A 14,703-nucleotide genomic window follows, 5' to 3' on the forward strand; every position below is an offset into this window, starting at 1 on the left:
ATGTGGTAAGCAGGGACTACAGGAGAGGGGCATGATGATTGATATGGACTAGACCTTTCTGTTTTGGTTTTGCTTGACGTTGATGCACATAGGGTGTTTTTCAGAAGTACTGTTTGGAGCAAGTGGTGGTGGCTTGGGCTATCAGTGTATATCTTGGTGTGGGATGTTTGTGGAAGTCAGTTATCATTTCCCCTTTTTTAGTGTTGCTGAGTTTGTTATTAACACAGCAAGACACGAGACGGCTCACTCATTTCTGCACTCCAATCTCATTACCATCTGTGATTAGGCCTTCAGGAGTCATATAGAGAATGAAGAGCAGTGGTGGTAGAGCAGGACTGAAAAAGTGTACTGAAGAATTTCAAACCCTGTCAACCAGGGGACTCACTCTGTTGTCTGGATAAGTGAAGTTTATTTGTTGCACGCGCAGGTCTCAGATATCCAGCTAGCCTTTACGATATTGGGCTGGCACTGATATACACTGCTCAAAAAAATAAAGATAAATAAATAAACACTTAAAGAACACAATATAACTCCAAGTAAATCAAACTTCTGTGAAATCAAACTGTCTACTTAGGAAGCAACACTGATTGACAATCAATTCCATATGCTGTTGTGCAAATGGAATAGACAGCAGGTGGAAATTATTAGAAATTAGCAAGACACACTCAATAAAGGAGTGGTTCTGCAGGTGGGGACCACAGACCACTTCTCAGTACCTTTCTGCTTTCTGGCTGATGTTTTGGTCACTTTTGAATGTTGGTGGTGCTTTCACACTCGTGGTAGCATGAGACGGACTCTACAACCCACACAAGTGGCCCAGGTAGTGCAGCTCATCCAGGATGGCACATCAATGCGAGCTGTGGCAAGAAGGTTTGCTGTGTCTGTCAGCGTAGTGTCCAGAAGCTGGAGGCGCTACCAGGAGACAGGCCAGTACACCAGGAGACGTGAAGGAGGCCGTAGGAGGGCAACAACCCAGCAGCAGGACCGCTACCTCCGCCTTTGTGCAAGGAGGAACAGGAGGAGCACTGCCAGAGCCCTGCAAAATTACCTCCAGCAGGCCACAAATGTGCATGTGTCTGCAGAAACGGTTAGAAACCGACTCCATGAGGATGGTATGAGGGCCCGACGTCCACAGATGGGGGTTGTGCTCACAGCCCAACACCTTGCAGGACGCTTGGCATTTGCCAGAGAACACCAGGACTGGCAAATTGGCCACTGGCACCCTGTGCTCTTCACAGATGAAAGCAGGTTCACACTGAGCACATGTGACAGACGTGACAGAGTCTGGAGATGCCGTGGAGAGCGATCTGCTGCCTGCAACATCCTTCAGCATGATGGGTTTGGCAGTCGGTCAGTAATGGCGTGGGGTGGCATTTCTTTGGAGGGACGCACAGCCCTCCATGTGCCCGCCAGAGGTAGCCTGACTGCCATTAGGTACCGAGATGAGAACCTCAGACCCCTTGTGAGACCATATGCTGGTGCGGTTGGCCCTGGGTTCCTCCTAATGCAGGACAGTGCTAGACCTCATGTGGCTGGAGTGTGTCAGCAGTTCCTGTAAGATGAAGGCATTGGAACTATGGACCGGCCACCCGTTCCCCAGACCTGAATCCGATTGAGCACATCTGGGACATCATGTCTCGCTCCATCCACCAACGCCACGTTGCACCCCAGACTGTCCAGGAGTTGGCGGATGCTTTAGTCCAGGTCTGGGAGGAGATCCCTCAGGAGACTATCCACCACCTCATCAGGAGCATGCCCAGGCGCTGTAGGGAGGATCATACAGGCATGTGGAGGCCACACACAATACTGAGCCTCATTTTGACTTTTATTAAGGACATTACATCAAAGTTGGATCAGCCTGTTGTGTGTTTTTCCATTTTAATTTTGTGTGTGACTCCAAATCCAGGCCTCCACTGGTTAATAAATTTGATTTCCATTGATGATTTTTTGTGATTTTGTTGTCAGCACATTCAACTTTGTACAGAACAAAGTATTCAATGAGAATATTTCATTCACTCAGATCTAGGATGTTATTTGAGTGTTCCCTTTATTTTTTTGAGCAGTGTATATACTTATATAGATGGACTGATGCCAGGATTAGACCCGGCTTATCGAGGACAAGTAACAACACAAAATAGGAATACAACTTCATGACATGTTCACAAATACAGAAGGTATAACACAGATACAACACAATTCACATCAATAAATTCCTTTAGCAGAAATCTAAAAGTTCCATTACTGCAGAGAGAATCATACTATGCATAGATCAAAAATGTAATATTGTAAAATGACAGGTAGCCAAGTTTATAGCCGTCAATGGAATTGGACCAATAGTATTAAACTGATAAAATGAACTGTTCAGTAAAGTAGCTCAGAAAGCCAAAATGTGTCATTTCAGAGAGTAAGAGCAGTCTAAACACGAAGTGATCTCAGTACAGCATTTTAAAGAAAATAGGCAGCCTATATTTATGGAGATTAACTGTCATTTACACCTACTTGCTATTTATACTTATATATGTGTGAGTAATACTTGCTGTACTTGTTATCTATATTTACTATCGAACACTGGTTGTACCGTCGAGTCAACACTGCGCAGAAACTCAAATCAATGTCTACAGTCATACAGAATTATGTGTAAAGTTAAGAATAGCTACACGTCCTTCACAAGAGTGAAAATATGAGCAAAACACCCACTCACTTTGCCAGGATATATGCTAAAAATGTTAGAAATTGCTACACAACTAACAAATAAGCAATTTTTACTTATTGCTTATTGCTGCCCTGAAACATGTTAGAGCAGCAAATTAAAAAGCAGCGTTTTTTTGTTTTGTTTTCATAAACCCCATTATGTCTCAGTGAATGTATTTCTGCTTAGTTTTATTTACATTTGTTTACCTTAAGCTAAAACACTGATTTCCCATTGTTTTTGTTCCAGCATAATATGCCTGTGAAATCTAATGACTGTGGAAAATAATTGCAATCATTTCAAATAATTGTGATTATTTTAATTGTGATTAGGTGAATAGGTAATAATCGTGACAGGCTTACTGACCGTATCTTACCTAAATTGGATTTAGTGAGTTTTATATATGTGAAGTGGGCACTGTGCAAATTTTGGCATCTGCAAACTTCAGGATCTTCACAACTGGTTCATTGGAGACACACTTGGAGAGGCTGAAGAGAATGACCATGAACCATGTGGGGCTCAAGTAACGAGGGTCCAGGGGTCTAACGTGATTTCCAAGCTTCGCTACTAATTAGAAAATACTTGTGTCAAGATTGAGGGTGATAAAACTTGATTGGGACATGCCAAGATCCCACTCTGTGAATGTGTTGATTTATTTTCTTTGCAATGTTTTCTGATAGAGTTTTGATTTTCTTTCACGCTGCTGTATCTGAAGTTATGTGAGTGTGTGATACTGACTTATGGCACATCATGAAAGTTAATTGGACTTAGTTAAGTTGGTAAAGTCATGGAATAAAAAGTACAGTATTTTGTTGAGTTTTGGTGGCATTTAATGAACATAGTGTTTTTGAGCGTTCAAGAGCATTTTTGGAACAAGTGGAGGCTTGTGGGTTATCAACATGTATCTTACTGTGTAAAGCTTATCAAAGTCAGTTATCATTCAAGCACTCAAACAATTCTTAACAGGGTTTGAATTCAAAAAAAGTACAGACCAGAACAAATAACCAGTCAGAAAATTATAGATGCATTTTACAGATGAATTGGTCTGCCTTCATTTGTGCCAGTTTGCTCAGCAGCACTTCTGGAATAATGGTCCACAAATAGTATTCCAGACACTGCAGCACAAAGTACAGACCTAGACTTGTGCTCCAGTGTATTTGCTCTGTATGCAAACTGCAGGTTATTGAGGCAGTGTGCAGGGACGGACAGGAGGAGAGAGTCAAGCATGATTCAGGTTCACTCAGTGTGTCATTCTCCTGGAACATTATTTATTTTGGAACTAGGACAGTAGTAGAGCATTTGAAGCAGTTCTAACAAAGTGAACTGACTGGAAATGACTAAACTGTCAAGTGTAGATTCTTAATTCACATTTGTGTTTATAAACAGAATAAGAGATCTTTTAACGTGGTTTCAATTTGATGAAGAGTTTATATTCATGCAGTCATTCTTTGGCCATGTCTGTCATTTTTTGACATGATGAAAAATGGAAAGCCAGATGTACAGACTCAAGCGCACTGATACAGAATGTTAATCAAATGTAAATGTGAATATCTGTAACTATGCAATTATGTAATGATCTAATTACACTTAAGTAATCATGTAATATAAATGAAAGCAAATAGTCGTGGTTGAGGAAAACAGATTTGCACAGATTTGGATTTGTTGTTTCTTGAAGATGTCAAGTTGAAGGGGATGTCAGGGCAGATGATATGGCCTTTTAAGAATAAGAGACTGGGTTAAACAGGTTTGATTTCTAGATACATCGCAATACTACTTGGAGCTTAGAGCATGTTTCAAATACAGTTCAGCTGCTTTCATGACTATATTCTTCCTTCATGTGATTCTGGTTCTCCCAGATAACAACTTTGTTTTAATTTCCAGGAATATATATATATATATATATATATATATATATACACATATATGTGTCTATATGTGTGTGTGTGTGTGTGTGTGTGTATACATAAACTGCCATTCAAAAGTTTGAAAATGCTGTTGACAATATGAAACTAATTGTAATATTCATGTATGAAATTAATAAAATAATATGCTGGTACTCTACTACATCATGCATATCAGATATTTGTATGAAAAAAAGATTTTTTTTGCGGTGTCCAGAATGATAAATAGAGCTGTACACAAAAAATTTTTGGTGTTTAGGCTGCCTTAAAATTTTGAGTTAATTAAACTTTGAATAGTAAATTCACAGAAAAAGAATCTGTATTTTATCCCATGTCAACTCATTTTTAAAGATCAGTCAACTCAAAATTTTAAAGTTAAAAATGCTATTTTTTTACAGGCTAGATTATCCTAAATTTGAGTGCACTAGACAAGATTTTAGCCTTGATTTTCGAGTCACAGCTGATTGAGATCTGTGACAAATCAGTGCGGACGCCCATGGCAACTGCTCATGTAGTGTGAACAGTTTTGTATTTGATTTCGGGCAGTGGATCTTTTTGTCTACAATAAGTAATAGAAACAGCGAAGAGCAGTGTCCGGTGAGAGCATAAGAGAACCCTTTAACATTAACAAACACGATGAAAGGGTTGTCGGAGACTGGTGTTCTATATGGACCCTAATAAATAGGGTTCTCTTCTTTTTTCCACACTTAGAAATAACAGTTACAGCAAGTTTCAGCTTGGAACGTGATAAACACTTATGTGTCGTTCTCTGAAGCAGTGGGATTTTGTTGTGTGCTTTGTCACAGATCTCTTCAGGTACAGCATTGTGTGGTGACTGATTCTTATCTGCAATTGCTTGTGTAGCACTCACTTTGGCACATCCATAACCAGCAGCTTGTAAGCAATTAATATTGTATAGGCAGTATACAGATTCTGAGATTTTGAAAGTTGTGTAATGTCCACTCTCGTCATTGATGAGAATGCTGTGTAACCTTAAGAATAACATTTAATTTAACGTCCAGAATGCCTGATATTTGTCAAGTGGTGATCAAATCATAAGTCAAATAACAAGAAATTAAAATTAGAAAGAGTATAGATGAGGTATAGAATGTTTAGGCATGTTTTACTTGTCAAGAACAGTTCCTGTTTTAAGATGTCATATAATACTGGCTCATGGATGTTGGCATGTGTGAATGGGGAAGATGGTCAGTCAAAAAGACAGGATAGGTCAGTCAAAAAATGCTGATTAACACACCAGCATTCTGCCCAACAAACACCGGCTGTTCTGAAAAAAAAAAAAAAAAACTTAAAAGGTCATCAGTTTCTGTAATGCTCTGTCCAGTGCATGGAATCTTGTTTTTTGAGGTCCTGCTCAATTTTAAGGAAAAACTGACCAGAAACATGCATATGCTTACATATCCCTTAAATAGGGATATATAAAGAGTGGCCAGCACCCTTAAAATATGCCCAGCAAACCTGGCACATTTGAGGTATCTAATTTCCTTGATCTTTCTTGGTCCCAGTTTTCTAGCTTACGTCTTTTTGCATCTCCTTCTGCTACGAACTTTAGAAAAGTGTCTAAAAGATTCAGAGTGTTTGAGTTTTAGGCAGCCATCAGTTTCAGCTCACAAATAGTAAGCTCAGTATTTCTGCATACCTCATTTCCTTTTCTGTTGCTCTATTAGTGTACAATGTCCTATATTTGCCCTTTAAACGGCACACGGAAGCATAGATCGGCATCAGTTGCTTGAAGTGAACATTAGTCTCTATGGACTGTCATATATTGTTGAAATAGCATTTAAAAGAATAGTTTGAAAAATCAAAGCCAAAGCGTAGTCGATTAGTCAAGGCATGTTTGGTGCTGTGGTGTAAGGTTAGCATGCATGGCATGCAGTTTACGTGATGCTCTTTGGTGGGATATGTATTTTTTTTGGCTATCTTTGGCTACATTAGCCTCATAGCTTCAGTGTAAAACTAACAAAGCTGACTTCAGACACCAAATGTTTTAGCTGATGGACTGCACAGAAGGTAAAGGGGAAATTTTTTTTGTCACTGGGCTATTTCTCTTAATAAAATGATTCTTTCTCTGTTCATGAGCCTTTATCTATATTTGGATTTCTGGACCACGAGAGATGATTCAGAGTAGTTACACAATAGAAGTCTAACTCAGAGATATTAGGACTACATGTACGAGTTTGTGGGAATATTTTTTCCAGGTTTTCTAAAAGGACCAAATAATTGATGGCTGTAACTTAAATGTTTATCCAAAAACTGTATTTACTGTTCTGAGTATCATGGGTTTTGTTGGTATGATAACAATGATAATAGGGATGATGAAGATTATGGTGTATTTACTCAATGCCTGAAGAGCAATTATTCATCAGGTGTCTGGAATATTTTGTTTTGTCAGAATAAGGAGAAAGAGCGGATGAGAGAGAGAGAGAGGGAGGCACGGGAGCGAGAAGCACGCTACAGTAACGGCCATCTCTTCACCACCCTCACCGTCAGCAGCACCACGCTCTGCTCTGCCTGCAACAAGAGCATTACAGCCAAAGAGGCCCTCAGCTGCCCCAGTGAGTCTCGCACACACATAAACTTTCTCACATTCACACTTACACAAACTAGAGATGAGACCATGATAAAAATTTCCTGTCATATGATATCAGCGACAAAAATTATTATAGATGCACCAGGCCTGCTTCTTTCTCTTCTGATAACGATACTCATACATTCCATACAGTCCAATACCAGTAGCTTAAAATCCGAATACCTCACTGAGCTTCATTTATCATTTAGGTAAATAATAACATGAAGCTATAGCTACACATCACTTCCTACCAATAAAACAGCAAGATACATTAGATAAGGAATAGGGGTTACCAGAACAGTTTGAATTCTCTAGTATACACATGTAATGTCCATGATCATTTATTTAATCATCTGAGAAATATTTTATAATATTTTATATTTGTATTTATACAGATTCTTGAAAACAAGTATTGGAGGGCTTTTTTGGAAATTTCAATGAGTTTTCAAAACCTTTTAAATGCTCTTCAGGCAGCCCTGAAATGAATTAAGAAATTACTTTGGTGTATGACAAAGCAGTCAAGATAATTGTATAGACAGTTTTCTTACCACTGTGACTAAGAAACAGAACTGAAGTTTTAAAAGCAGATTGTTTATTTCTGACCAATATCATTTACATTTAAACATTTACATGCTTTTCATTTTTTACATGTTGATGCAGTGGTACTAATCCAGTATATCACAATGACACATGAGTAAAAATGTCCACAGTTTTGGCATTATGGCACATTATACAATATCTATCCATCCGTGTTATAAGCTGCTTATCCTTCTGGGTAAATTATACACATGTTTTAAATTGAAAATCAACTTCCTTCGCTTTTGTTATCACAAACACTGAACACTGTCTCCCACTGAAAACTGACCTCCTGAGAGCTAACTGCATTCATTGATCAGAATCAGAATCAAGCTGTATTGGCCAGGTATGCTACACATACAAGAAATTTGGTTTTGGTTACAGGAGCTCACAGCGCACAGTACCAGCCATACATTTACATGTAGTGAATAAAATAAAATTAATATAAAATAAAATGAAATAAAACATGCATGCCTACCATCACTCACTCAGACACACACACAGTCATACCTGTAAACCTTACAATGTGCAAAGTATGGGTCTAAAGTTAAAGTGCTGAGTGCAGCAGCAGTTAAAGGATGTATAGCAGAGAAAGGGATCAATGAGGTGACAGGCAGATACTTACTGGTACTTTAGTTCTAAAAACTTTAGTTTTGGGTTAGTAAAATTTGATCAATTCAATTAATTTTTTATTTTTGCTCATATATGTCTGCAACATGTTCCAAAAAGTTGGGGCAGAGGCATGTTTACCACTGTGTTACATGACCCTTCCTTTTAACAACACATAGTAATTATTTGAGTACTGAAAACACCAATAGATCCAGCTCAATATTTTGCATTTCTTCCCATCTTTAGCTGCGCATCCGTATGAGGTCTTCATTGATGTGTTTTCTGCTTCATATTGGGCCACATGTTTTCAGTGAGAGACAGGTTTTGATTGTCTGATTATGCAACCATGCTGCTGTACAAAATGTGTCTTGGCATTAAAGATGCCCTTATAGATGTTCAGGTTAGCCGTGTGTTGGAAACTAATGCACCCGTACACCATTACAGATACTGGCTTTTGAACTTTATTTGGTAACAATCTGGATGGCCCTTTTATTCTTTGGTCCGGAGAACACAACATCCAATGTTTACCTGAACAGTTCGAAAGGTTAAATCAGACCATAACACACGTTTCATTATAGATGAGTTGAAGGCCAGAGAAGTCGTCAGCCTTTCTGGACATTTATGATAGTTGGCTTTCACTGTGCATAGCTTAGCCTTAACTTGCATTTGTGGATGCAGCAATGAACAGTGTGGTTTGGCAGTGGGATGTTGAAGTATTCCTGAGCCCATGCGGTATTATCCAGTGCCAGATTTTAAAGTAGTGTCGTCTGAAGGATCAGAGGACATAAGCATTTAGTTGTGGTTTTGGCCCTGTCCTTCATGCTTTGAGATTGGTTTGTATTCCCTGAACCTTCAGTGACGTTATTTCACCATATAGTCTGAAATTCCTAAAATCCTTGCAGTCCTTTGTTGAGGAATATTGTTCCCAAGCTGTTGGATTATTCACAGAGGTATTTTTTGCCAATGTGGTGAGCATCAACCTATCCATGCTCATAATGAGCTAGGCCTTTTTTGAACGCTCATTTTACACTTAAGCATAAATGCACAACCTGTTTAGAATGTTTCCTGAACATTTCACAACGCTCCCAGTCTTAAATAGCTCCTGTGCTTACTTTTTAGGAATGTGTTACAGGCATTAATTTTAGAGTTTACAAAAAACAAAGAAAGTTGATAAGGTAAGAATTTAAATGTTTTATTTGGACTGTTTTCCTTTAAATACAGGTCAAAGTGGGTTTACAAATCACTGTTTTCTGTTTTATTTGCATATGTACCTGGGACATACTGTCCTAACCTTTTTGGAATTGAGGTTTATAGTTGAAAGTTGGATTGTAATGTATGTGCAGTGTGTAGTGTGTTGCATCTTGCCAAGTCTTAAACACTCCGATATACATTTTGCACGTAGCCCTACTATCTTGGAGCATTTCTATCTGGCAGAGAGAGATCAGAATGAACATGCCAAGTTCTCCCACACATCCATGTACAAGGACACACACATGCACATATGCAGAAAGCGATGTTATTTTTGGACAGAAATTGTTCCAAACACTAAGTTCATGTGCAGGATGGCAGTCAAGTTGAATGTTTTCATACATAACCATTAATGCCATGGTTTGGACAACGAACTTGGTTTGGTGTCATTTGCTTCGTTAGCTTTGCATTGGAGCTAAAAATTCAAACGTGGTTAAGAAGTAGAGATTTTGTGAGAATGATACCTCACAACTGACTTTACGCTGGATTGGCACATGTTGATTCCGAAGTTTAGCATGGACAAGACTCGTTCTTGTTACAAGCACCATCTTTTTTCCAAGTGAGTACATGAGCTCATTGAGCGTGCAATTGAAACTGACGCTGAGCATTGACTTTAATCCGAGTAATGATGAAGTGTGACTGATGTGATGTATATTTTTCTTCTTGCTCAAAAAAGCAGTTTATATTCATTAGATCTTGTTATTCCATATCAAAATAAATGCCGCAGCAGCACTGAGAAATCATATGATTAATGGAGAACAGCACATTTTACAGCCAATTTTTTTTGCATCAGCCTTAATATCTTGGTAATTCACCAAACAAGGTTTAATGTGTTTTTTTAACAGTCAGAAAGAGTGCAATGAACATATGTGAAACAGACAGTCTTACAGCTTTATGGCCAAAAGCTTTCATGAGTTAAACCATTATCAATTGTATTGTCAGACAAATATAGCAGTTCTGTTCATACTCATGTGAGGCGCAGAGAAGTAAGTTATGGTGGTTGGTGTAGTGTAGTGGTTAACACCTCTGCCTTCTACACTGTAGACTGGGGTTCAATCCCCGCCTGGGTAAGCACCCTACACTATACCAATAAGAGTCCTTGGGCAAGACTCCTAACACTACCTTCGCCTACCTGTTTAAAACAATCAAATTGTAAGTTGCTCTGGAAAAGAGCGTCAGCCAAATGCCATAAATGTAAGTTCAGGTGACTTTGGCAAGAGTAGGAAAGCCATTCCTGCTCTACCAGTAAATCAGCACTGGTTTGCAAGTAGTGAAATTTGGCACACGTATGTCAAGTCACTGATCAGCTCTCATTATTGGTCAGATTAAAGGAATGCCGGCCAGTCATCTATGGCCTATTTAGGTTGAAAATGGCCAATTCAGTTGATCTTTCTACTCCTGCTAATACCTAATGGAAGCTTACAGCCATCAGGTCATCACTGCAGACACTACACATCTACATAGATCATCATACAAACTGAAAAGAGAAAATGTATAGAAATGAGATTTTTGGCTAGTCAACTGCTTAAACAAGGTGTAGTCACATATTTGCACACACAGTGGGGTGTAAGTTGTAGGAGCACAGGTTGTAATGCAAAACTGCCTTGTGCTCAGTTTCACATACATACACCCTTTCCTGTTTTGGTGTCACGGTGTTCACCTCTCCAGTCTTCTTGATTTCACTATTGTTCTCAACTTCTTCATTTCTTCGTTGCTTATTGCAGCATTCAGACAACACGAGCCTGTCACTGATAAGACCCTGTGCATTAGCTCTGTGCTTTACTACTCTGGCCTGTGCTCCTGTGTTGACTGCACTGCACATTTGTGTAGGTGCTGGAACATGTAGTTCCTGCTTTTGTACTCAACCAAGGAGAGTGCAGAGGCCCATAAAGAACTGTACAGTAAGGGCTGTTTTATTTAACCCTTTAAGGCGGATGCAAAAATTAGCGCCAAAAAACTGAGAATTTATAGTTTTCTTTTCTTTTCTTGCCTTATCATTATCTATCTATCTATCTGTCTATCTATCTATCTATCTATCTATCTATCTATCTATCTATCTATCTATCTATCTATCTGTCATTAGCATTAACATTTGGATCAAGACATATAGATCCTTTCTATATGTATGTAAATATTTCACACTTGTATTTTGTCATTATTCTGATAAATAAGTCAGCAGTGATCTAAATTGTGCTCTGAGTGTGTACACATTCAGGCAGAACACAGTGCATCCAACATTAAAGGCACTAACATGCTTCTTTATGTAGTGATAGAAAACACTGTAGCTCACAGAAAACTCTGATACATTTTACCATGCGCACTGCCAGAGTGCACACATCCCAACTACTTTGAGCGGATTCTTATTTTTATTGAGCCAGAACGTGTCCAGCTTTAACAGGTAACAATCAAAGGTCCTGTTCTCTGTGGCTGTTATAAAGGTTAGTGGGGAAAGAAGTGCGTGTTTATCAATGGGGGGGGTCTATCAGGGAAACTCCACCGGGGCCCCAAGTCTCTTTCCTGCCCAATCAGCCTCAAAACAGGAAGTGGAACTGCTCTCAAACAATGGTCTCCGTAGACACCCTGCACTAAAGAAGCCATTACAAGAAAAACTGTCCAGAAAGGAGTTGCTTACAGTAAAGACGATCTGGAGCACAGGTTTCAACGCAATCATGGATACTGGCCAAGAGAAAGACAAAGAGAGACAGAGGCAAAAGACCGGTACCGTATGTCTTCGATATTGACATTGAACATTAGTGACGTTTTTGTGATTAACTGAATAGAAAACGCAGTTTATTCTGTAACAAGGTGTGGGTTTATCATATTATTAGAAAGAGCGTGAGAAGAACACACTGTGCTCCACTTCCACTTTCGGTGTCAGCAACGGTGGTTTATGAACACTGAACTAGAGGTTGCTGTGCGTAATGGTGATAGGCGCATGGTGAGAAAGACAGGCGGATGAAGTAATGCTTCCTTTCTCTACTGTTTTCCAGCCTGTAATGTCACCATCCACAACCGCTGCAGAGACGCCCTGCCCAACTGTGTCAAGATGAAACAGCGGGTAAGAGAAGAGCTCTGACCTGATTTTTGACAAATGTCACATGACACCGATCATATCGAGCAGGATCACATTGGCATCACTGCTGTTAGTTAGCTTTATTATTTGGTGTGGAGAACTGATAGTTGTTTAGGAAATAATTTGGTGTACAATGAAATTTCAAATTACACAGTGAGTCAGTTTGAGGGTACAATTCAGTTCAGTTTTTTTAAGTACTGAATATACAGTTGTATGCGTAGGTTTGTGTCAAATGACATGTTGGACTGGGGGTGTTCAAGCTTTTGTATACGACACGAATGTATACACAATATATATTCACTATACATAGGAATATATATTAACCATGCCACACTTTTTTTCCATTTCATTTTGTACAATCTTTTACATTAAAAAGCCACACTATATGTTTTAGTGACTGTTTTATCTGAAATACATGGCATCAAACAATGCCATACCCTGCCTATATGATTTATACAAAACGTGTTATATATATACTGTTATATATGCTCAGTCATAATCAATTTATAATATCAAGCCAGATTTTTAGTCTGCCTAGATGGTAATTCTAATGTAGATGTAATTGTGCTGTGTTGCCACAGCAACAGAAGCTGGCGCTGATGCGGAACAGTTCAACCTATGGTGGGACGGTGACACTGCGGAATAAAAGTGAGTGTCCACTCAGGCTGTCAAGCTTCTTTCCCATAGTTCTTCTCTATTTCCTTTATTTCTCCTTGTTATCATTCATGACCTCTTCCATCCTCCTCCATCATCATAGATACCCAATTTTTCATGTTTTCTTTTCTCTTTATCCCTCTTATGCTTGACTCTGTTCCTTTTGCTCCATCTGTATTTACTCCCTCATTTTTCATTAGTGCAACAAGATCATTATCATCTGACATTTTGGACAGTATGACAGTGCATATTACTGAAGACGTGTATGTTTTTGCATGTAACACTCAACTATGTCATATTGTCCTAAAATCTGAGCTTCTAAAACTTGTCATAAAAACTTTGTCATAAAGCCAAAACCAGATTTTTGTAATGTGTAATGTACTTAATAATAAACATTGTTACTGGACAAATTTCATAGTGCCTGACGAATTTTGTGACCAGTGCTAATACTGTTAATGTTATCCATAAATGATGTATTAGTCAGGCCCTACTGTCAGAGTTTATAATTCAATTGTAAATAAATAATCTTGTCAAACTCTGCAGCACATTTGAAAGAGAGGCCTAGCTCGGCCATCTATCCGTCCGACAGCCTCCGTCAGTCATTGCTTGGCTCCCGCCGTGGACGGTCCTCCCTTTTACTCTCCAAGAGCGTATCCACCAATAACATTGCAGGGTGAGTGTTGTCCCCACTGTATCTGTTGAGTGGCCTGACTTTAATACCGCACAGTGTAACCTATTTGTGGTGTGTTTAGTTCTGTGTTTTGTGGAATTAGCTTTTATGCATTTGCTGTTAAATACAAAAGGCATCTTCCTTTGTTGTGGAGATCACTTTTGTTTTGAATGTGAAATGTTTACCATTGTGTATGAGTTCCTGTTCCAGTCACATTCTCACTGTAGATTATTGTGTAGTTGTCCTAGTATGATTGTTTGCTGTTGTTTAATTTCCATTTTATTTATATTTTTGTATACTTTCACACATCACCATTGTTATTATTTTTCTCCCATGCCTGCAACTCATTTAAGGTTTTTTGTTGTGTGTTTGGGTGCATGCATATGTGGGGGTGCATGTGTATGCAATTACGTCTGTATGCATGCACGTGGTGTGTGTGTGCGTGTGTGTGTGTGTGTAGGACTCTCAGTGATGACTCTCCCTTGGGGCTGCGCAGGATCTTGTCGCAATCCACAGACTCTCTAAACTTCAAGAGCAGAACCATGTCTATGGAATCGCTGAATGACGATGGTAGGACACAGACACACGCATGTTTGTTTTTATACAATATCAGGACATGGGGTCATGTACACATCCATTGTGCCTGTTATATGTACAGTATTGTGAAAAAGTTTTAGGCACCTTAGAAATAAATTA

At 39.0% G+C, this 14,703-nt stretch overlaps 1 protein-coding gene across 2 annotated transcripts in view; it reads left to right on the plus strand.

The window, feature by feature from the left end:
- arhgef1a (Rho guanine nucleotide exchange factor (GEF) 1a) overlaps positions 1-14,703 on the plus strand; it is a 44,544-nt gene that overhangs the window by 2,309 nt on the left and 27,532 nt on the right. The window contains exons 2-6 of one of the 2 annotated variants that reach the window (XM_017720066.2): positions 7,001-7,163; positions 12,601-12,668; positions 13,265-13,331; positions 13,881-14,010; positions 14,468-14,577. In XM_017720066.2, the coding sequence (XP_017575555.1) occupies positions 7,001-7,163; positions 12,601-12,668; positions 13,265-13,331; positions 13,881-14,010; positions 14,468-14,577 (538 nt within the window). Of the gene's footprint in view, positions 1-7,000; positions 7,164-12,168; positions 12,329-12,600; positions 12,669-13,264; positions 13,332-13,880; positions 14,011-14,467; positions 14,578-14,703 lie in introns of those variants that run through there. The other variant, XM_017720068.2, reaches the window with a different exon arrangement.

This window comes from Pygocentrus nattereri, chromosome 1 (genome assembly GCF_015220715.1).
Source record: "Pygocentrus nattereri isolate fPygNat1 chromosome 1, fPygNat1.pri, whole genome shotgun sequence".
Taxonomy (NCBI): domain Eukaryota; kingdom Metazoa; phylum Chordata; class Actinopteri; order Characiformes; family Serrasalmidae; genus Pygocentrus; species Pygocentrus nattereri.